Below are 24947 nucleotides of genomic sequence, written 5' to 3' on the forward strand. Positions count from 1 at the left end.
TTCTCAAATCACAAAAGGGATATTCACCTGGCTGGAAGCAGCCGTAAAATAGGCATGATCTTTCAGGAACGAACGGTTTGTTCTATTGATGTCGTTGCCACTGGACTCTGTATTTAGCTGCTCCAAAATGGGCACACTATGGGTGCAGATGGTACGATCTACCAAATACATCACAACTCACCAAGATTAATTCCCCACCATGTCCTGATTCTGCAGCCACCAAGAATAATAATATTGGCATTATCACTTAGCATAAAATTTGAGTTCTGCTGAAGAAAATGCCAGAGACTTTTCATCTTGCACTCTTCAGGACAAATGTAAGAAAACCAAATTTCAAAGGGAACAATATATATTTCTTCAGAAAATTGGATATTGATTGATTGACAAGTGAGCTCTGGTTGGTTGAGGCAGTGCCATGGGAGAATGCAGCACAAACACTTATCCCTTGTGCTTTATTTAAATTTAATCATTCAAAATTCTATGTATTGAGCCATTCCCTGTTGCATTTCCTGATGCTGGACAGCCACCAGCCTCTGATTGGCCAGCAGCACTTGGAGGCAGGCATCCACTATGAAGATGCTGCGGACCCCATCAGCCCCAGTGGCACTAAATCAGGATGGCTGAGGCGAGTTAGGATTTTCATCACACTCACAATGAACCTTCACTGCACTGAGAACAAACCTAGCTTCTTTAATCTCTCCACATCACTGGACTTTCCTCATTCCTGGTGCCCAATCTAGCAATGATTGTGGAAATTTGTCAATCAGGCATCAACACTCCCAATTAGTTTGGCTTGAAATCATTTTTGGGCTGTAGTTAAATGCAGAACCGACTGACACACAGCAAGATCCCACAATTATACAACATCTAGATGATCTGTTTTCGGTGTTGGTTGAAATATAAAATATTGACTTGAAGATGAAGAAAAAACTCTTGACTTCAGGTAGCGCCATGGGAGATATTAGTACAATTTGAAAAACAAATTGGTTGTCATTATTCGATAACTCAACCAATCTGGCATTACAACACATTCAAATACTGTGTGCGGTCGCGGTCTAGATTTATTGCGCTCAAGTCCTGGGATCAGCCTCAGACACTGATGACTGCTGGCAGAGATGCAGACGATGTTCACACACTTGAGCAGTAACAGAGACTGAGGAGCTGAGTGCGCCCTGTTAAAGAGGAGCGTGATCACCAACACTCTTGAAAGACAACACTGCCTATGCAAAAAGGGGTATTTTTTCACTGGCTGTTGCTGGCAAGGTGACCGATCCCTACTTGGTCTTGAAGGGAGTGGTTCACATGGCTATTACTGAGGGCAGTTAAGAGAAATGCAAGACACTTGGCTGGATCTGAAAGGGGACAGATTTCAGTCACATATAGAGCATAAATTGAAACAGACTCCACAACACTGAAATCTGCCAATGGGGCCCCAGTTTATTCTGGCAGGATAACACTGTCCACAGGTAAAAAAAACTAATTCTAGAAAGTGGTTAGAACATTTAAATTATACGAAGTGCCAATCTTTATCTATTGTAGAAGAAGCAATCAACTGGCTACCAGAGGTTGCTAATGTCTCTCTTGACACCCTCCCACTGTTGGAAATGGTGAACATAAAATCAAACCTCTGCCTAGTGGCAAAGCTCCAGGAATGGGTGCTATCCAGCACATCTACCTCGCTGGAGGTCAATACCAGGTCAGGAAGTTCAACAAACTTTGTCAGTCTGTGTGGAGATGAGGCATCATTCAGCAAGAATGCAAATCCACCTTCATTGTACATCTAACAAGCATTAAGGAACTCACTGATATGCAACGGTCATTGAGGAACATCAATCATATCCACTCACCACCAGCAAAACCTTGACAAGAATCCTCATGAACTGCTTGGTGGAGCGTCTCAGATGTTGGTTCAGGTAGAGGAAGAAAAACAGAAGTTGGATTAAATGGAATATTTAAGCCTGATGAAATCAGAGGAAATGAGTGACAATCTAGAGTTGATAAGAGTGATGAAAAGAAAAAATGATCTGGAAATAGGAAACCATGGCAGGTTCCTGATCGAAAACCTTCAAACATTGTGGCAAAACATATCAATGAGCCTACTGGAACTTAGTATCTTAGGTGAGGATGGAATAGGCACAGGACAGAGTTGTAGAAAGTCAGTTCTCAAGAAAATAAGTCTGAGTTGCCACCCTCATCCTATTCTTCACCGGCTTTGTGATGAAATCGTGATCAATGACTTGACAGGCTGGATGCTGACAGGATGTTTCCCCTCGTGGGAGAAACTAGAATGAGGGATCATGGTTTCAAATTAGAGGTCTCCTGTTTGAGATGCAGTTAGGAGGATTTTTTCTTTCAGAAGTTTGAGAGACTGTGGAATATACTCTTCCCCAGAGAATGGGGGGGTAAGCCCAGTGATTATTTTAAAGGCAGAGATTGATGGATTTTTGACTAACAAGGGAGTCAAAAGACATCAAAAGGTAGGCAGGAGAGTGGCATTGAGGCCACAATCAGACAGACATAGTCTTATTGAATGGTTCAGCAGGCTTGAGGGTTGAATGGCCCACCCCTAAATTTGTATATGAATATGTTTATCACACTAATGTGTACTGTAACAACACAGGCCCCTGCATTCAGGTCTTTAAAACTCATGTTTAATATCACCAAAATTTGTTTCCGATCCCAAAGATCTCTCACACTATTTATAAACATTGTGAATCACCTGCACAATAGACCTTGGGCTAGTTCCTGGTTCAATCAGTTTTAAGAGTTGCTTTCACCAGCTTTTCCCATCAACTTATTATTAATCATTTTGAAACCATTTCAGCTTTTCATAAAATTCTAGAAAAAGTGACTCGAACTCAGAGAATCCATAGCCAATCTGAGAAAGTCCTCAAGGTTGTCAGGCTGAAAATAGATTTTATTTCAAAACTAACAAAAGTAGGCATACAGTACGAGGTAGCATAATGTGCATTGAAAATGCAGTTCGTCAGGTTCCATCATCTCTGGCACTCTCCTCACACTTAATGTGGAAATTGGATAAAATAAAATTACACCTGTGCAACTGCATTTTTACTTCCATTGGTGTACTTTTACTGTCCGTTGTTCCTGTTAGAATTGGAACTCAGCACAAACATGCACTCCTAGGACAGGTACAGCACAGGGCCAGATATAAAAGTTCCCTTTACACTGCCCCAGACATTCCCAGGACAGGCACAGCAAGATGTTAAGTACAGAGTAAAGCTCTCTCTCCTGGTGCAGACTGAGAAGAGCAGTGTGGCCTCCACAGCACTGTGGTGACCTCTTTGCAACTGTTGGCCTGTGTGCTCCCTGTGAGAGATTACTGAATGAGGGCCACTTTGCTGATATGGACCAAATCCAGCAGAAGCTGAACTGGGACTGACTGAAACTCATTATCCATTAAGATTCTTACAGCAACTGACCAGGGAGACATTGAACTTGTCTGATATCCCAATGCAAGGTAGGGCCTGCATTTAGAGATCCACGCAGCCCTACAACCTGTCTCCTAAACTGTGAACACACAGGAATGCAATCGAGGGCAGTGCAATAAACTGGGGTAAAAACAAGGATGTTGGTAACACTCATTGCCAGACACAGCTTCTGCACAAGCACCAATTTCCATCGGGTTGAATTGCTATGAGAGATAGTCTACTTGTCTCTCATGGAAATCCTGGAGTAATGGCAAAGTTTTGATCCAGAGGATATTCTGCCAAGAAAAACTCACAATGAATATTCAACCCCATGTTCACATCCTCTGCCATCACTCCCTGTTGAATGTGGCCTCTTGAAGGAAATTGATGAATGAGACTAAAGATCAGTCAGGATTCCAGATCAGTTTTTGGGTTGTGCTGGATTTTGGTCCTCAAGCTGATTCAACACTGGCCTCGAGTGAACAATTTCCCCACAGGCCTGTTAGATATATTTACAGATCCGGCTCAAATCCTCCCCATTATTCAGAGCCTTGCTAAACGATGAGTGCCAGTCTCGACTAAACACGTCCTGCAGTTGTTTTCGTACAGAAGAGCCTGTGGAGTGCCTCATTGTGCTGCTCTGGTTAACCACCAGGCCCACACCTGCTGTGTTCACAAAGTAGTCACCAGACCAGTTGGAAGTCCCTGGAAAAAACACACACAAAAACATTCTGTTTAACCGTATCCAGGGTTTTGTGAATAGTTTGGAGAGAGACACAGAGAGACGTATACACAAGAGAGACAACATCAATTTGGGAATTTCTATTTATCTCGTGTACTATTTTGAGGTGTGGCCAACGTGCATCGGCTATATACCGCATTTCCAAAGGAGAAGCTTTGAACTTGGAGCAGGAAGACTGAACGCAACATCATTCACAGGCTGGGGGAACTCAACTTCACTGTAAATTTTTGGCCCACTTATCCTATCTATGCCACCGATCATTGTGTCAGCAAACTTAAATAGTTAGCTCTTCATTGTTACTTAAAGCAGAATAAACATGGCAATCATTTGAGGCCTTAGCAGAAACATGGGAACATTAGTCACTTTCTTCTAATTTAATTGCACATCCATTATCTCTAATTACGATGTCTCCTACTGTCTAGCTAATCTCTTAACCAGGTAAATAATTTACCCTCAGTTTAATGAGCTTTAATTTTATCCAGCCATCTCTGATGCAGAACATTATCAAATACCATCTGGAAATCTATATAATTTACATCTATAAGCATCTTACTGTCTATTACTTTAATTGTTGCTTCTAAAAGAATTAAAAATTGTGCTCATTGGGCAGGACCTAAATTTTACAAGTCCACACAGAATTCTGAACTGGTTCAAGGGCCAGTGTTTGAGACACGACTTTCCCAAAACAGATGCTGGATGGACTGGTCTATAAACTTGTTGGTTTCTCGCACTTTCTTACCCTTCTGAAATAATGGAATTTCATTTGCAATTTTTTTTTGGTGGGGAGGTGGTGGTGTCCACATAGTGTTTGATTAAGCTTATCTGACTACAGATCCTTGTGGGGTACTTGATCGCTATACCCTAAAGGTGGAGCTTATGAATCAAGTGACTGACTCTTGACTCAAATTCCAGCAGGACTAAATATACTGCTCATACACATTATTGCACGTATTGAAAATTCTGCAAAAAGACTTTTAAGTCATGTAGATAAACTGTTTCAACTTAGAACTATGGTTGCATTATTCTGAGAAAAATAAGAACTCAATTCAAACACAACAGTTCAAAATATTGTCTCATTCCTAAACATAAATTTGCCATTGCTAAGTTGTAAAACCAATTGTGTGCAAGATCAGATGGCTGTTTGATTGCTTACCAATATAGGCCACTCTGTCCGTCACCATGTACTTGTTGTGATTGACACGTGCATAGGGGATACTATTTTGCTCCTGCATTGCTGGGACCGTGAAAATTCTCTGTAAGAATGAAGCAGGATGGGTTATTACTTGTTTCCATGGCAAAGCACCTCCAGTGGTGGAAGTGTTGCTGGTAGTATTGACATCTCCAGAACAAGTTAGTGTCAATGGGTTCAACTGCCTATCTAGTGCATTGCTGAGTGGCAGAGAGCAGGGCAAATAAGGACTGTGCTGAAGGAGAATCCAGGGCAGAGGCCAAGGAGTTGGGAGGAGGGAGTGCGAGCAATTAGTCATTGCAGCAATGAATGGCAGGAATCTTGAAGCTGCAAAGGACTAGACAGATTTGGGGACCCAAGGGCAGAAATCACTGCAAATTACTGGACAGCGCAAAAGATTATTTAAAAGTCTAACTGAATGTTTGACCTTATCTCAAGGGACTTAAATACAAAAGGGGTGAAAGTTATGCTGGCTCTAGATGGTGCCTCTAACTAGAATATTGTAATCCATTCTAGGTACACACCACAGGAGAGAGATATTTTGGTGTTGGAGGAATTCTGCGCAGATTCACCTGATTCAGAACCTGATTTAAAAGGTTTACAGGGTGTCGTGATAAATCTTTTAGTAGGAAGGTGGGGACAGGGGTGTGTAATGGTGATGGTGCTTGTAACGTTTCCTATATACATCACTAGAAAGGAAATAATGCAATGCATGAAGCGATTCTGACTTAGTCTCAGGTTTGTTTGAGGAAGCAACCGACTCAGACACATGTACTAGTTCACCAGCTATTCAAATAAGTGAACTTGTGTCCTTTTGTGTTAACGAGTCTCTTATTTTTGGTAGACAGAGGAGTCCAGGAAAGCAGGAAAGTAAAGTTGAGGCCACAATCAGATCAGCCTTAATGTTATTGAATAGCATGTGGAAAGAAATTTCATAACATGGCAGCACAGTGACTCAGTGGTTAGCACAGTACCAGGGACCCAGGTTCTAGTCCAGTCTTGGGCAACTGTCTGTATGGAGTTTGCATGTTCTCCCGTGTCTGCACAGGTTTCCTCTGGGTGCTCCAGTTTCTTTCCACAGTCCAAAGGTGTGCAGGTTAGGTGGAGTGGCCATGCTAAATTGCCCCATATAGTGTCCAGGAATGTGTGAGCTCGGTGGATTAACCAAAGTAAATGCAGGGTACAGGGATAGGGTGGAGGGTCGGTCTGAGTGGGATGTTCTTTGGAGGTTCATGCAGACTTGATGGGCCGAATGGCTTCTTTCTGCATTGTAGGGATTCTATGATTCTAAGTGATTAAATGACTTGATGATCAGCCCAGGCTACCTTCCACCACCTCCCAATTGCTCTATAAAAAGGGGGAAAATAACGAAGGAATGGTAAACAAAGAACAGAATGGCCGACCTTAATGGTAATCTTAAAGAACAACTTAATTCTAACTCTGGAGGAGTCCAAAAGAAGGGGATTATAACATTAAAATTTGAGCCAAGCTATTCACATGTGATGCTAGGAAGCACTTCCTCACACAGAGGGGAGTGGAACTGTATCTCCCAATAAAATCGTTGATGTTGAAGGTCAATTGAAAATGCTAAGGCTGAGATCGATAGATTTTCCTTGGAATTCCTACAGTGTGGAAACAGGCCATACAGCCCAACAAGTCAACACCAACCATCTAAAGAGCATCCCACCCAGACCCATCCCCTTACCCTATCCCTGTAACCCTGCACTTCCCATGGCTAGTGCACCTAACCTCCACATCGCTGAACACAATTGGACAATTTAGCATGGCCAATCCATCTAACTCGCAAATCTTTAGACTGTGAGGAAACCGGAGCACCCAGCAGAAACCCACACAGACAGTCGCCCAAGAGTGGAATTGAATCCAGGTCCCTGGTGCTGCAAGGCAGCAGCTCTAACCACTGAGCCACCAAGGGTATCGCAGGTTAGAAAACCAAGGTGGGTAAAAGGAATTAAAATCTAAAGCAGACACAAGGCTATTTGAATGGCAAAACAGGGTGGAGAGCTTGAATAACCTCTACCTGTTTGGATTTCCAATGACATTTTCCACCTAGAGCAAGTCAAAAAACAAATCCCAAAGCACATTATAGAAAGGATGAATTCTCTGTAATGGGGCCCATCAAAGCTACTTTCTGTATTCACGCTTTTCAATGTCTGTTCACTCACCACTTCCACATTTAGCAGCCCCTTATGGCTCTTCAGAGCTGCCAGTGACTGGAGGAAAGGGAACATGGATGGGTTGGAGTGTGACCAGCAGCTGATTAGGAGCCGTACTTTCACTTTCCGCTCAAATGCGGCCTTCCGCAAACGCGTGTCGATATCTGGCCAATATCTACAAATGAAGGTGAAATTGTATTAGGCAGTGCCAACCTTGCTAACTGATCACCGAGGACCACCGGGGGTATATCTGGACCCATCACAAGGTTCACTGGGCCCGATTTTGTCATTTATGTAACACTGTTCACAACCTCCAAAAGACAGCATAAAGAGGTCATTAAGCCCATCAACTCTGCTTCATCATTCAATGAGATCACAGATAATCTGATAACCAACTCCACTTTCAGTCCTTTTTCCAATAATCCCCGATTCCCTTACTGATTTAAAAAAGTCTACTCTTAGCCTTGAATATACTTAATGACTCAGCCTTGACCATTCTCTGTGGATGTGCAACCCCTTATTCTGAGATCATCTGGTCCTAGACTCTCTGACAAGAAGAGACCACCTCTCCACACCTACCCTCTCTAGTCTGCCTCTCATTGTCTTAAATTCCAATGAGTATATTCCAACCTACTCAGCCTCTTCTCATAGGAGAGTCCTCCCTACCTGGGATCAATCTAGTGAACCTTCTCCAGACCGTCTCTGATCCCCAGTAATATAGTGTCAGAGTTGCACAGCAAAGAAACAGAACGTTTGGGCCAACTCGACAAGATATCCTAAATTAATCTAGTCTCATTTGCCAGCATTTGGTCCATATCCCTCGAAACCCTTCCTATTCGTATACCCATCCAGGTGCCTTTTAAATGCTGTTATTGTACCAGCCTCCACTACTTCCTCTGGTAGTTCATTCCACACACACACCACCCTCTGCATGACAAAGTTGCCACTTAGGTCCCTTTTATATCTTTTCCCTCCCACCTTAAGCCTATACCTTTAGTTTTGGACTCCCCAACCCTGGGAAGGAGACCCTGTCTATTTATCCAATCCATGCCCCTCATGATTTTATAAACCCCTATAAAGTCACCCCTCAGCCTCCAGTGCTCCAGGGAAAATAGCCCCAGCCTATTCAGCCTGTCCCTATAGCTCAAAACCTCCAACTTGGCAACATCCTTGTAAACCTTTTCTGCACCCTTTCAACTTTAACAATATCTTTTCAATAGCAGGGAGACTAGAATTGAATGCAGTATTCCAATAGTGGCCTAACAATGTCCTGTTACAGCCGCATCATATCATCCCAACTCCTATACTCAATTCACTAACCAATAAAGGCAAGTGTACCAAATGCCTTCTTCACTACCCTGTCTACCTGCAACTCCACCTTCAAGGAACTATGAATCTGCAACCCAAGGTCTCTTTTATCAGCAACACTTGCCAGGACCCTACCACTAGGTGTGTAAGTCCTACTCTTATTTGCCTTACCAAAATGCAATGCCTCACATTTACCTAAATTAAACTCCATCTGCCACTCCTCACCTAATTGGCCCAAAGTTATCTTATCTTTGTTTAGGGTCAGTTAGTGCAGTATGATTGACTCCAAGTGGTTATCATAAAGTAAATCATATTTTAAGACCTGTGTGCTATAAATATTGTTGTATATTTAAAATAAAGTGAAATAAGTACAATTTCCTAACTTATCAACTTTTTCAACATTTTATTTACAGGTATTGTGGTTTGAAAGACAAATTAATGCATCTCTGATACATCCCATCACAGTGTGATGATGGGCTCAGTGATTATTTTCCCCAATCCATAGTACAATTCACAAAGCTTGGTAAATGTTTGATTTGCTTTAGTTTTGACTCAGTACTGTAAGTTAATTTCAATAGTCTCTAGGATTTTGAATTAAACTTAATGTTCTTCAGTAATAGGACATGTTGAAATTTTTCCAATTGCACTGTAAGTGACAACTTTTGTTTTAGGAGGAACCGATTTTTAGTTTATTTTGTTCCCTTTACTTGTCACCATGAAAATATGCAATTTGTGTAGAAGCTCAATTTTTCTTTCTCGTGTAACAGTCTGTAAGCATTCATGTAAGCATTTTGATCCTAATGAAAAGATTGTTAAAATGGAGAGTTTTTGTTAATATAATGAAATCCTGTGATGTAATAGGTTGATTAAGCATTGAATGAATCTTAAATATCTTAGATAAGGGCCCAAAACTGTTCACAGTATTCCAGGTGTGGTCCGAGTAGTGCCTCAGAACATCCTAATGTTTTACAGCCAGTAAAGCACTGTTTTGAAGTGAAATAACACCTTTGGTATCCCACTTGGAGAAAACACTTCTTTGAATTGTTTATGATCCCCCTAGAGGATAATCAGGGGTTTTGGTTTAATTTATCTCATCAGAAGGATGGGTCAGGTTGACTGAGCCTACGGACATTATGTGGAGCTGGTCAAAGGTGCACATTCCCAGGCAGAGTTCTTGCTGAAGGGGGGAGCTCAGAAATGACATTGAATGTGAAAAAAAGTGGAGATGGCCAGAGCAGCGATTGATGGAACTTAACATAGAAAAGACAGAAATAAACAAAAGATATTCTCTCTGTGCATGCAGTTAAAATTACTGGGGATAAAGCCAAATGGGATATGGTAGTCTTGTTGCTGAATCGGAGAACAATTATGAACTCTCACAAACCAAGCAAGAAGGCAAGTCAGGACAAACTATACCTTAGAGAATATGTAATTCCAGGGCACCTTAGAGCAATGGCTCCTAAACTGTGGGTTGTGGCTTCATCTGATATCAGACAAACACTGAATAGGATCACGAACTCTCCCTCCTCCACTACTGCATCACTCACTGGCACTAAGGCCCAGGTGGCACCCAACCTGCCTCTTGTCCTGCTTATCACTCAGTCTCTTTTTGTCTGGACCATGGGCTCCTGCACATGGTTGCTCCATCAAATCTTGAAATTCGGTGACAACCACAAGCCCAGTGCCGGTGCTTCCGCTACTGAGGTATGGCCTGGCTCAACCCAACCATTAACCTAGCTCTGCAGAATGACCCGAGTTCTAAAATCAGTCAACTCAAGACCCTCAACCTATGCATTCATTATTCCCTGGACCAGGTATGGAGCAGCTCAGATGAAATACTGGACAGGTGAGAATTAAAATAACACTTTTACAAAACAGTTTAAAACCAAAAGTTTAATAATTATATACCAAATGGGGCAGTTTATGCAGTAATAATTGGTGAGTACACAAAATAACATTTTAACAAAATTTTTGAAAATATTTCCAAATTTCTATGTTTTATGTTGATCTATAATATCTAAACTTAATATTTAATTAATAATAAATAAATGCTTTGTTTTATTGTGCTTCTGTTTTTGCTGGTGTTCATGCTGATTTTCAAAAATTAAAATGGAAATACATTGGAAAGTTGTTTGGGAAGCATAGTTTATAGCTTTGTCAGCACCAGTGACTAAAATGTGTAGATTGCACAACAATTTTATGCAGACACATTGTTTAATGATGAAAGGAGGGAGTCTTTGACTTAGCTCAGTTGTACAATAAAGATTGCTCACTCAGCACTATTTTAACGATTTGCTTCATCTTAGGTGGGACAGCCCTTGGACACTGCACAGGTAAACATATCACATACCTACATTTAACTCAAGGAAATACTATTCTTGTTTAGTAACCAAGGTACTATTGCAGTTATACACAGAATTAAACAATACTCACATTCTGCTTTCAAGCTAAATACTTCACAAAGCATAAAAAAGATTAAAATTCACCTGCAGTTGCTGTATGACTGAGCATTGATGTCAAGTGCCCAATGACATTGTCTAGCTCTTACTACCAATCAAAAAATAATTAACAAAATATGAATTCCCAATTAGCCATGTGATTGGTGGCCAATGATCATTTCAGTGGGTGCATTCCAGCCTCATAGTCAGAAGTACAGAGTTGAAAGCCCACTACAGACTGAAGCTTCCAAACTCTCGCAATGAGACAAAAGCACCAAACAGCCCCTGAAAGATTATCTCAGGATGGTGCAAGTCTATTAAAGTCTGTGTCTTGGATCTCAAACATTAATAATTAGACCATTTGTCAAGAGTATCAAAATAACAGATGACCAGACAAGTTTCTCCTGAAGGTCTAATTATGAATGCTTGGATGAACTGATTCAATAATGGATTACTCATCAGGGGTCTGTTTTCACAGGGGTGAGTGGAGTTATTTTGAATGATTAGTATCTTCATGAGATTATCATAAATTATTAACTTGCCTTGAACTCTTTCAATGTCTGCAGCTTATTTGAATAAAGTCAAGAGCTGTGAAGATTCTGTTATTAACAATAGCTCTGATGAGCTTTTTCATAGAGTTACATGAACAGCAGCTTTTCTTTTCAAAGTTGATTCCTGAATAGAGTTTTGAAATCCATTTCAAGATTTTCCATGTCATTGTGTGTCTCATTAGTTCCACAATGCATACTGGGTGAGTGGAAGTCAATCATGCAGAGGGGCTACGGAAGTAGCATTGGGGTGTTCATGGAGTGCCTGAGAGAATGGACTGGCATAGGGATTGAACAGAGGGGTGAGGTGATATGAAGGGCGAGGGCTAGAGAAGCTAGATTAGATACAGCCTTAGATACAAGTAAGACCAAGTCTTAGAGAATTGAGGCAGGCTTTCGAACTAACCCATCTCCCCAACTCTTAACTGCTTCCAATGGCAGTCGACTAACTACATCCACCTTTCCAGAATGAAAATATGGTGGTCGGGTCCCTAGTGGTAAAGGCAGGTATCTCAGGGAATTACATAACTCAAGCTTCCTGTCTCAACAGGTGAAAATCTGGCCCAGAGAACAATTGAAAAGGAAGCTGTGCATTGACACACGTGTGCTGATACAAACACACATGGAAACACATGCACATAAATAGGATAATCTACATTGTCCACAATCAAGGGCTGCCGTTTACCTTTTGGGATAAGAGAACACTGTTACCGGAATATAATTCATGACTGCCACAAGCACAAACTTTTTTGCATCATCAATGATACTGAGAATGGAGGTAAGGTCATCAGTCCGTCCATCTGGGCACAATGCACGGGGAGAGCTCTGAAAGGAGAAAAGGAACGAAGACATGAAGACAACGCAACCCTATTCCCAAGAACAGCCAGACTGACACTATTAGGAGGGAGAGAAGCATAGCATATCAGTCCCTCAGAACTACTCCATCATTCAATGAGATCCTAGCTCATGTATTACCCTCTTGGTCTTCCCACCATATACCCCCAATTCCTTGAATCCCTTAGTATCCAAAAGACTCTGTCATTGTCTGTCTTGAAAATACAGAACGTCTGAAAATCCACAGCTCTCCAAATATCCCCCAGTATCTACCCTGCCTACCTTTCATCAATGCTCGAGGCTTCAGAGAGTTGCCCTCTCCCTTTATAAACCCCAGAGAATAAAAGCCCTCATCTGGTCATTCTGTCTTCATATGACAATCCCTTCATCCCAGGAGTCAACTGTCTGAACATTTGTGGCACACTGTCTAGGACAAGCAGATTCTTAAGGAAGGAGACCAAAATGGAACAGTATTCCAAGTGTGGTGTCACTAAGAGTCATAATACAATGCCAAAAAGACTTGATTACGCTTATTCTCCAATCCCTTTGTAAAAGCAGCTAACATAACATTGGGGAGGCAGTTATCCAGGATTCCAAGCTACTGTTCTGAGTACATGGGTTCAAATCTCACCAGATGGTATGAATTTGAATGTAACGAAAATCTGGAATAAAAAGCGAGTCTAATAGTGACTGCGTAACCACTGTTGATTGTTGTAAAAACCCACCTTATTCACTAATATCCTTTAGAGAAGGAAATCTGCCGTCCTTACTTGGCCTACATGTGACTCTAGACCCACAGCAATGTGGTTGACTCTTAATTGCCCTCTAGGTATTTACTGATAGGCAATAAACGATGGCCTAGCCAGCAACACCGTCATTCCAAGTAAGAGTAAAAAATACTGCTTTTTACTCCTGCATTTCAACTTTTGAGATTTGTGTACATTAACATTGGTAGATGGTGTCATAGCAGAAATGTCAATGAACTAATAATCCAGAGAACCAGACTAACGCCCTAGAACCAATCTAGTCTATCTTTAGTCCTGGTCTGGTCATTACCACGCACAATCACTCCAGTCAGCAAACAATGTGCTTGACATTTGAAACTTCCCCTTGAAAGAGTCAAACTTTTCAGGTACTCATATGTACCAAACCACTACAGAAGAGTTGCCAAATGATCAAGTTGACTGCTCACCATGAATTTCTCTGTTAGGGCCACCCATATCTCATGAACAGGTAATCAAAAAGCCTGACTAGCAAGTAAACTAACTCCAAACTGCTGAACTCCTGCTGTGCGTCTACGCAGTCTCCATGAAACCCACGAGAAGAAATGGGCAACATTTGGGAAGCTTACTGAGAAATAGACACTGGCTGGACTGTCATTGAGCTCCAGCTCCATAGGGTTTTTCTCATTGTAGGATGTTGAGTAATTACTAGGCCATCGAGATGGGATGCTGCTGTTGGACCCGCCGATATTCCAGTACTCCTCAAAAGTCTTGCCTAGATCCTCAGCCAGTTGGCTGCAGTTGAAGATGATGGCTCCCAGCTCTTTAACCTGTCAAAAGAATGTCAAGGTAAGGAAACTTGGCAAACATGAGCAATTGGGTGTTGAGCATCCTGAAAACAAAGCTCCTGATTAAAAAAAAAATGTATTTACATAACACTCTTCACATCTATAAAATGGCCCAAAGTGACCTAAGGATGTAATGGAGCGTTCCAAGGCACTTCACAGAAGTATTATGAAACAAAGTGTCATGTCAAGCCATACAAGATGGCCAGAATTTGGCTAAAGAAGTTGGTTTTAATTAGGGGGCTTAAAGGAGAAGTGCAAGGTAGAGAGGAGGACAGGTTTAGGGAGGGAATTCCAGCGCTTGGGGCTCAGACAGCTGAAGGTACAACTGTCAACGGTGGAACAATTAGAATTGGGGAAACATGAAAGGCAAGGATGAGTGGAACAGAGAGATTTCAGAGGATTGTGGGGTTGGAGAGAATTACTGAGATAGGGAGATGGTGGGGCCATGGATAGATTTGCAAACAAGGATACAAACAGAAACTATTTACTTGAACCCAGAGCACTGAAAGGCAGGAACAAGGTTCCTGACTCCACAATAATGCGCCTTTCTAATATTACGACAAATTGCTTTCATCTCCACATGCTCAAGTTGATCCCGCCACCTACCCTTAATCACTCCCTCCACAAATGCTCATTCTTTCCTCCTTTATTAATTGCGGGCAAATTGAGGCCAAGAGGCAATGTACCTGGGGTCTACTCTTCCCAGTCCCGATGCTCAGTTCATGCTATCTTGACTTTTCCTGTGAAGTCTCTAGGAAAATGGTCACCAGGCAGTGAGCAACTTGAGCATGGCAAAAGAAAGAAACATGCTGTCAAAGTTTTTCACTTTGTGCTCAGCAGGACAGAACTGCAAGTTTGCCAAATTTCAAAGGGAACAACAATTTATACTGCATGAAAGAAAGAGTTGGCAAATGGACTCTAATTGGTAGAGGCTTTGCTCTGGAAAATGCACCAGGGAACAGTTAATTGTGAAGCTTTTATTTTCAAACCAGGCATATCAATGCTGATTGATCAAGATTTTCATGAGGATGTCCCATATTTATTTGAAAAAGTTGAATGAAAAGGACAGCGATTTGAGAGTGTGTGTATATCTCACGGCTTCTAGCATGCATTATGAGCTTGAACTTTTCAGGCTTTGCCATTAGAGACAAGACTGCTGGCACTTCACATCTTAAGCTGTGCCAGTCCACAGCTTCTCCTCAGTACCTGGGTCAACGATCTCCAATCCATGTTAGCACTTCCAATGTATACATGTTTCCTGTCAACAATCCAGAATTTTGTATGTAGAACCCCAGCTGTCAGCCTGGGCATGTCCACAACCGTAAACTTAGCTCCTGTTGATAGATAAAACGCAGTCCAATAACCACATGTGTTATGTTCACTTGACAGTCAATGCAGAACTTGTATTTTTTTTATATTTAGTCAAGAGAGTCACTGGCTAGGTCAGATTTGTTGCCCATCCCTAAAAGCCCTTGAGAAGGAGATGACGAGCCATCTACTCAAACCACTGCAGTACTTGTGGCATAGGCAAACCCACAATGCTTTTAAAGAGAGTATTCCAGGAATGTGACACAGTGAACAAACGGTGGTATATTTCCAAGTCAGGACTGTTTGTGTACAGGTGGAGGGGAAATTACAAGTGGTGATTATTTTAATGGATCTGTTGCCATCAGCCTTCTTGGTAGTAGAGGTTGTCTGTTTGGAAGATCCTGTCAAAAGGTGCCTTGGTGAGCTGCTGTGGTACATCTTGTAAATAATACATACCATTGCTACTTTTGTACTAGTGGTGGAGGGACTGAATATTGAAGATGATGGATGGAGCGCTGATTAAGCGGGCTGCTTTGTCCTGGATGGTGTAGAGCTTTGTTAGGACAATCAGGTCATCCCAAAGTTTTTCATAGCTAATGAATTACTTTTGAAGTGCAGCCAACGTGGTAATATTAGAAACAGCAATCCACTGAGCACAGCAAGCCCAACCCCCACTCCCCAAAAAAAGAACAGGTAAAGTGATAAGCAGATAACCTGCCCTAATGAAGATAGTGGGATAAATATCAGCCACGGCACTAGACTGAGCCCCCATCTCAATATTGCCCTGGGGACATTTATCTTGGAGGCTTCTTTTACCTGATTTAGTCTCATCTAAAAGATAATAGCTTCCCTCAAAACTGCACTTGAGCATCAGACTGCACTTGTGCTCAAGTCTCCAGATTGATTATGAGTTGGGGGACACTTCCTATTAATCCACAGCTAACTCTGACAGAAAACTAGGTGGCAGGGAATTACAGAGTCATTAAATAACAGTCCAAAAAGAGGCCATTGTGCCTTTGGCACCATTACTTTGACAGAACAATCCAATTGATCACATATCGTGAGCCCTGAAGATGTTCCCTTCATGCATTTATTGGCAAATAGATTAGAGAAATGGTGGCATAATGGTAACGAAAGTTAGCCTAACGGTGACCATGTAACCATTGTTGATTGTCATAAACCCATCTGGTTCATTAATGTCCTTTAGGGAAGGAAATGTGTCATCCTTATCTGGTCTGGTCTACATGTGACTCCAGATCTATAAAAATGTGGATAACACAACTACCCTCTGATCAATTAAGGATAGGCAATAAATGCTGATCCAGCAATGATGCCCACATCACACGAATAGAGGAAAAAAAAACAGATTCTTCAAAAAACAATGACTCAAATTAGCACTCAAACACGTTGAAAAACTATCAGGGCTCAAAGCTTTGGTAAACATACCACTTTTCTTCAGAAGATCCAGGTCAGCCAGAGTTTCTGTCCTTAATGGTTTATTGACAGCGACACGCACGGACAGATTCTTAGAAACTTCCTGCAATTTCTGCAGAACCTCTTCACCCTGAAAGGACAAGTTATTTATCAAAATTGGAAGTGTGGCAAATAGGGAGGAAAATGACAGACTTCAGGAGAAGTCAGACAGGCCGGTGGGACAGATGAGCACAGCAAAAATGAAATTCAACCCAGAGTGGAGATGGTACATTTTGGTCAGAATGTTAGAATGGACAATATAAACTAATTTTTTTTTGAAAATTGTTCTAGGACATAAGTATTGCTGAGCAGACCAGTGTTTATTGACCATCCCTAATTGCCCTGGAGGTGGTGGTGGCCTTCGTGAGCTGCTACAGTCCACATGCTGTGGAGACACACACAGTGCTATTAAGGGAGGGAGTTCCAGGACTTTAACCCAGTGACACCGAAGGAATGGCCATACATTTCCAAGTCATGATCATGCGCGACTTGGAGGGGAATTCGAGTAGCGTTCCTATGTTCCTGCTCCCTTTGATCTACTGGAGGTCATAGGTGCACCAGAAACCTGGGTGGGTGATACAATCGTAAAGGAGATGCTAGAACAGACAGGCTTGTGGCTATTGGTGTACAAGTCTTTGAAGATGATGGAACCCAGGTTAATGAAACCACTAATAAAAATTGAGGGGATCCTGAACTTTATGAATCAAGGTTGAGTAGAAAAGACAGAAAATTATGCTAAGTTTCACAGAAAACACTCATTGAATGCCATCTAGAACACTGTATCCAATTCTGGACATGACACTTTAGGAAGGACATGAAGGCTGTGGAGATGGTACAGATGAACAGTTCTTAAACTGGGGTTAGGAATGAAGAAGCCAGGAGTAGGACATTCAGCCCCTCAAGCCTGCTCTACCATTCCAGACCATGCTGATCACTGACCTCCACTCCTCTTCCCCAGCTAGCCCCATATCCTTTGATATCATTGGTAACTAGAAATTGTTCTTTGGGCAGAAAGGCAATTTGATGATGGTGTTTAAAATCATGCAAGATTAAAAATAGAATAAAAGAAATGGCAGTTGTTTACAAGGAATGGAAAATCAATAATTAGAGGACACACTTGAAACAATTGGAAGTGGTACACAAAAGAAAAGCGGTTTTGTTCAAAGAGGATTTGGAATGCATTCTCCGAGAGGGAACAGCAAGTCCCTAATTTTGACCCAATCAACATCGTTGTACTTTGATGTCATTCATAACATAGCCATTTGCCTTTGTGTCATTCATTATGGCATTGTGCATGGTGCCTCAGTGGTTAGCACTGCTGCCTCAGAGCATCAGGGACCTAGGGTCGATTCCACCCTTGGCAACCGTATGTGAAGTTTGCACGTTCGTCCCATGTCTGCGTGGATTTCCTCCAGTTTCCTCCCACAGTCCAAAGATGTGCAGTTTAGGTCGATTGGCCATTCTAGATTGCCCATATAGTGTCCAGGGATGTGTAGGTTAGGTGGATTAGTGCATGGTAGACAAAGGAGTCCAGGAAAACAGGAAAGTAGAGTTGAGGCCACAATCAGATCAGCCTTAATGTCACTGAATAGCATGTGGTAAGAGATTTCATAACATGGCAGCATGACAGCTCAGTGGTTAGCACAGTAACAGGGACCCAGGTTCTATTCCAGACTCGGGCAACTGTCTGTATGGAGTTTGCACGTTCTCCCATGTCTGCATGGGTTTCCTCTGGGTGCTCCAGTTTCTTCCCACAGTCCAAAGATGTGCAAGTTAGGTTGATTGGCCATGCTAGATTGCCCAGTGTCCAGGATATGTAGGTTAGGTGGATTAACGCATGGTTAGTGATAGGGTTCGGGGCATGTGTCTGGGTGGATGCTTTTTGGAAGATCTGTGTGGACTTGATGGACCAAATGGTCTGCTTCCACATGGTCATCACATATTTCTTATTCTGTTCCCTGCAAAATTTTCTACCTGCCCTTTATTCCCCTTGATTAAAAATCTGTCCAACTCAACCTTGAAAATATTGAATGACAGTGCCCTTCCTTGGAAAAACCCATTTCAAAGACCAAAAAAAAACTCAAGAAATGTATCCACAACCCCATCTTAAATTGAGAAACCCCTCATTTTTAAATGGTTCTGGATTCCCTTGCAAGGGGAAACATGCTGTCAAGCCACCCTCAGCATAGTATAGTTTTAAAATAAAATCTCTCATTCTTCTAAACTCGGTCAAGTAGGGGGTTGACTACGTAAACAAGCATCTATGTTAAACTGATGTAATACATGTCATAAAATGACGGAGAGGGTCTGAAGAGAGAAGCAAGAGTCTGAACCTTGTGCTAAGTCTATGTGTACATTGTTAATAAAACGGGAACAAAGACTTACTTTGAAAAGGGTAGGCGATAGCCTAGTGGTATTTTCGCTAGACTATTAATGCAGAAACCCATCTAATGTTTTGGGGAGAGAGAGAGAGATAGTCGGAACTGCCGATGCTGGAGAATCTGATGTAACAAGGTGTAGAGCTGGATGAACACTGCAGGCCAAGCAGCATCAGAGGAGCAGGAAAGCTGACGTTTCAGGTCTAGACCCTTCTTCAGAAGGGGACCCAGGTTCGAATCCCAACACAGCAGATGGTGAAATTTGAATTCAATAATTAAAAAACATATGGAATTAAGAATTGCCAAATCATTACCGATTGTCGGAAGAACTCATTTAGGTCACTCACGTCCTTCAGGGAAGGAAATCTGCCACCCTCACCTGGTCTGGCCGACACGTGACTCCAGACCCATAGCAATGTGGTTGACTCTCAACTGCCCTCTGAGATGGCCAAGAACACCACTCAGTTGTACCAATCGCTACAAAGTCTCGAAGAGCTGAACGCCTGGAATTGACCTAGGCACCGGAAAAGACAAGAACAGAAACAGCCCTATCAACGCTGCAAAGTCCTCCTCACTAACATCTGGGGTTAGTGCCAAAATTGGGACAGCTGTTTCACAGACTAGTTAAGCAACAGCCTGACAGTCATACTCACAGAATCATACCTTACAGACAACGTCCCAGACACCACCGTCACCGTCCATGGATATGTCCTGTCCCACCAGCAGGACAGATCCAGCAGAGGTGGCAGCACAGTGGTATACAGTCAGGAGGGCGTTGCTCTAGAAGTCCTCAACGTTAACTCTGGACCCCATGAAGTCTCATGGCTGCAGGTTAAACATGGGCAAGGAAACCTCCTGCTGATTACCATATACCATCCTCCATCAGATGAAGAATCAGTACTCCCCCATGTTGAACAACACTTGGAGGAAGCACTGAGGATGGCAGGGGAACAAAATGTACTCTGGGTGGGGGCTTTCAATGTCCACCACCATGAGTGGCTCAGCAGCAGTACTACTGATTAAGCTGGTCAGGTCCTAAATGACAGCTGCTAGACTGGGTCTGTACCAGGTGGTGAGGGAACCAACAAGAGGGAAAAACATACTTGATCTCATCCTTGCAAATCTGCCAGCTGCAGTCGCATCTATCCATGACAGTATCGGTAATAGTGACCATCACACAGTCCTTGTGGAGACAAAGTCCCACCTTCACACTGAGAATAACTTCCATCGTGTTCATCATAGAATAAATGATACAAATTGTGTGGCACTATGACCGTGCTAAATGGGACAGACTTCACACAGATCTAGCAACTGAAGACTGGGCAACCATGAGATACTGTGGGCCATAAACAGCAGCAGAACTGTACTCCAGTACAATCTGTAACCTCATGGCCCAGCATATCCCCCACTCAACCATGCCCATCAAGCCAGGGGATCAACCCTGGTTCAATGGAGATTGCAGGAGGGCATGCCAGGAGCAGCACCAGGCATACTTGAAGATGAGGTATCAACCTGGTGAAGCCACCAAACAGGACTACTTGCACGCCACACAGCGAAAGCAGCAAGTGATAGACAGAGCTAAGCATTCCCACAACCAACGGATCAGATGTAAGCTCTGCAGTCCTGCCACATCCAGTTGTGAATGGTGGTGGACAATTAAACAACTCACTGGAGGAGGAAGCTCCACAAATATCCCCATCTTCAATGATGGAAGACCCCAGCATATCAGTGCAAAAAAATAAGGCTGAAGCATTCACAGCAATCTTCAGCCAGAAGTGCTAAGTGAATGATCCATTTCGACCTCCTCCAGCGGTCCCCAGCATTACAGATACCAGTCTTCAGACAATTCAATTCACTCCATGTGATATTAAGAAACAATTGGAGACAGCAAAGGCTACGGCCTGGACAACATTCCGGCAATAGCAATGAAGACTTGTGCACCAGAACTTGCCGCTCCCCTAGCCAAGCTGCTCCAGTACAGTTACAACACCAGCACTTATCCGACAATGTGGAAAATTGCCCAAGTATGTCCTGTACACAAAAAGTAGGACAAATCAAACCCAGACAATTACCGCCCCATTAGTCTACTCTCAATCATCAGTAAAGCGATGGAAGGTGTCATCAACAGTGCTATCAAGCAGCACCTGCTCAGTTTGGGTTCTGCCAGGGCTACTCAGCTCCTGACCTCATTACAGCCTTAATTCAAACATAGACAAAAGACCTGAATTCCAGAGGTGAAGTGAGAGTGACAACCCTTGACATCAAGGCTGCATTCTACCAAGTATGGCATCAAGGAGCCCTAGCAAAATTGGAATCAATGGGTATCAGGGGGCAAACTCTCCAGTGGTTGGAGTCATACATGACACATAGGAAGACAGCCATGGTTATTGGAGGTCAATCATCTCAGTTCCAGGACATCTCTGCAGGAGTTCCTCAGGGTAGTGTCCTCAGTCCAACTATCTTCAGCTGCTTTATCAACGACCAACTCAATGCCCAGAAGTGGGGATGTTCGCCAATGATTACACAATGTTCAGCACCATTCAGTATCACTCAGATACTGAAGCAGTCAATGTTCAAATATCCAGGCTTGGGCTGACCCATCTCCTGACTCCTCAAAGCCTGTCCACCATCTACAAGGCACAAGTCAGGAGTGTGATGGAGTACTCCCCACTTGCCTGGATGAGTGCAGCCCCAACAACACTCAAGAAGGAGCCGCTTGATTGGTACTACATCCACAAGCATCCTCTCCCTCCACCACCGATGCTCAGTGTGTACTATCTAGAAGATGCACTGCAGAAATTCACCAAAGATCCTCAGACAGCACCTTCCAAATTCACAGTCACTTCGAACTAGAAGGACAAGGGCATCAGACATATGGGAACATTGCCACCTCCAAATTCCCCTCCAAGCCATTCACCAACCTGACTTGGAAATATATCGCCGTTCCTTCATTGTCGGTGAGTCAAAATCCTGGAATTCCCTCCCTAATGGCATATGGGTCAACCTACAGCAGGTGGATTGCAGCAGTTCAAGAAGGCAGCTCACCACCAACTTCTCAGGGACAACTAGAGATGGGCAAGAAATGCTGGCCAGCCAGCGACGCCCACATCCCACAAATGAATAGAAAATAAAAAGACATTAGACTCCAGAGAGTTTGCCAGTGACGTAATGCATCCAACTTCTTACGACACCACCACCACACAATGAGAGAAACTTCAATGAGTATAGGCCCATTCCTTCCTCACAAAACATTCATCCCAGAAATCAGCTGAGTGAATCTCCTCTGAACCATTTCTAATACAAATCTGACTGATGTTGAACATTTCCCAAGGCTGTACCTGGTAGGCAGAAGGTTCTGATGTATTTGTGTCTTTGTTTTGCATGGTCCAGTAGAAGGAACTGATCTCAATGCTTTTCTCTGCTTCCCTCAGCAACTTCATCCAGCCTTCAAAAATAGATGGGTTCACAGTGGAGTTAGGCCCAAAATGCATCCCCTCTGGAATACTCTCAACGAGGACAAGACTGCAAGCATAAGAGACAACATAAGAATGTATCAGCTCGTGGAACCTTGTGTTTCAACAGAAGATGAACAGTAAGTTTAAATGCTGTAACAATCATCGCTTTGACCCAGATTATGTACAGGTAATGCTGCAATCAATTGCACAAATACCAAAGGATGTTGCAATTCACTGTTTACTTTCAAGTTCATACAGGACGCTTTATCACCCTTTGACTTACCAAGGATCCCTCTGGGGGCATCGCAGAGTCTGCTATTCCCCCCCACACCATTACCTATAGGTGAAACTGGGGTCCCAGCCAATTTCCTGGGTACCTGCATGAGTCAGACCAGCCCAACTCTATATCAGCAGCAGCTTTTCTGATCTCACTGGGGATGTGGATCTTGTCCATTTGGTGGTTGTAGGGGAACAGCAGTAACTGCACCATCATCAGGAGGATGAGAATGACAATCACGGTCAACACCAGCACTGCATCTCGGTAGATCTGGAGAAGAAGATACAGACTTTAGAATCTCTGCTGTCTGCAGCATCAGTGTTACCTCCCCATAGGCTCCAGTGAGACTCATTACCTAGAGTAAAGCATCACTTCCCCATCCTTACCAAACAGTGAGCAATAATTGCTACAGGCAAGCATCAAGGTCAGAAAGGCTAGGATTGTTGCTAAATAGAAGACCAATCAGTCCCTCAAGCCTGTTCTGCCATTCATTTAGGTGAGTGACCTGCACCTTAACTCTGGAGGGAACATCCACCTTCCTAGGAAAAGTTCCTAAACTTGAAATGTTAAATCTTTCTCTCTCCACAGAGAATACCAGACTTGCTGAGTACTTCAAACATTTTCTGGCTTTATTTCAGATTTCCTGCATTCACAGTATTTTACTTTTCAACTCCACTATCCACCTTGCTTCTATCACTCTTAATTCCCTTACCTAATAAAATCTTCCATCTCACTTTTACAAAACCTCAAATTGTTGCCTCTCAATAGTTATATTTTTTTTGAGGAGGGGGGGCAAGAAGAGAGAAAGAGCATGAAAAACAACATTACACTGCCTAGTTCTGGAGTCTCCCACCAATTAACCCCATCAGATCCTTTAATCATCTTAAACTTTTTTTTTTAAAATCACTAATCACTCATTGAACTGCGGTGCGGGAGGGAACGAATGCTTTGTCTGCATAATGTTCCTGCTTGTGTTACTGAAGTAAGGAAAACATTCACTAATAAATAATTTCATTTTACCACAAGCTGCAAGACAGCAGGATCATGTGACATTACATCACACCCTGTGATAAAATATGCTGTGTTTCATTAGGATATCATAGACAGACAAACCTCATGTACCACATCTTCCCTCAAGTCTTTGATTTTAACCATGATATTACAGACTATGCAACCTGACCTCTAGATTCATCCTTTTAGGCCTTGCTTTTGCTTGTTGGCATGAAAACAGGCAACAGATTAAGACGTCAGCTCTGAAGACCCCATTCCCCCTGACACCCAGAACATAGTCTCTAGATTCCACACCTTCTGCAATCCGGAATTCCACGGGCTACAGTTCCCCTTCCCATCAGGAAAGGCTGATGGTGGCTTCAGCTGAAGCAGAAAAGAAGAAAACATTTGTTAAATGACAGGTTGTGGGGGCCCTGCTCCCCAACATTCCCTAGGACCTTGGCGCATCATTCATATGTTAAGACTAAGTTCAGATGTGGAGCACGAGGGTGCTGATTGACTGCGGAAACCATCATGATTGAACCTGTTTGTGCCTTTACCCGATGATTACCCCACACAGACACACACCCACAAGAAGTTAAGAAACAGGAGCAGGTGTGGACTGTACCATTCCTTGGGCCTGCTCGGTCATTCAATACAATTATAGCCAATCCAGTCATTCAATTCAATCTTCCTATTAATTCTGTATTACCTTTCAAGTCTAAAGATCTATTGATTGTTGTCTTGAATCAACTGAACATATCCAGTTTTGTGGCAGAGTTCTAAAGATTTACAACCTTCTGGATAAAGAAATTTGTCTGTATCTCACTCTTAA

At 42.7% G+C, this 24947-nt stretch overlaps 1 protein-coding gene across 7 annotated transcripts in view; it reads right to left on the reverse strand.

The window, feature by feature from the left end:
- Positions 1–2899: 2899 nt before the first annotated feature.
- The window catches only part of pld3 (phospholipase D family, member 3), a 32056-nt gene continuing 10008 nt past the window's right edge, over positions 2900–24947 (reverse strand). For 3 of the 7 annotated variants that reach the window (XM_020516812.2, XM_048618301.1, XM_020516813.2), the window contains exons 3-12: positions 24428–24496; positions 23223–23392; positions 22729–22912; positions 16986–17103; positions 15438–15565; positions 14013–14213; positions 12513–12652; positions 7543–7708; positions 5324–5423; positions 2900–4133 (exon numbers count right to left, since the gene is read on the reverse strand). In XM_020516812.2, coding sequence (XP_020372401.1) covers positions 3931–4133; positions 5324–5423; positions 7543–7708; positions 12513–12652; positions 14013–14213; positions 15438–15565; positions 16986–17103; positions 22729–22912; positions 23223–23392; positions 24428–24496 — 1479 coding nt within the window. In that variant the 3' untranslated portion in view covers positions 2900–3930. The remainder of the gene's footprint in view (positions 4134–5323; positions 5424–7542; positions 7709–12512; positions 12653–14012; positions 14214–15437; positions 15566–16985; positions 17104–22728; positions 22913–23222; positions 23393–24427; positions 24497–24947) is intronic. The other 4 variants (XM_048618302.1, XM_048618303.1, XM_048618300.1 and 1 more) reach the window with 2 other exon arrangements.

Source organism: Rhincodon typus, chromosome 39 (genome assembly GCF_021869965.1).
Source record: "Rhincodon typus isolate 14 chromosome 39, sRhiTyp1.1, whole genome shotgun sequence".
Taxonomy (NCBI): domain Eukaryota; kingdom Metazoa; phylum Chordata; class Chondrichthyes; order Orectolobiformes; family Rhincodontidae; genus Rhincodon; species Rhincodon typus.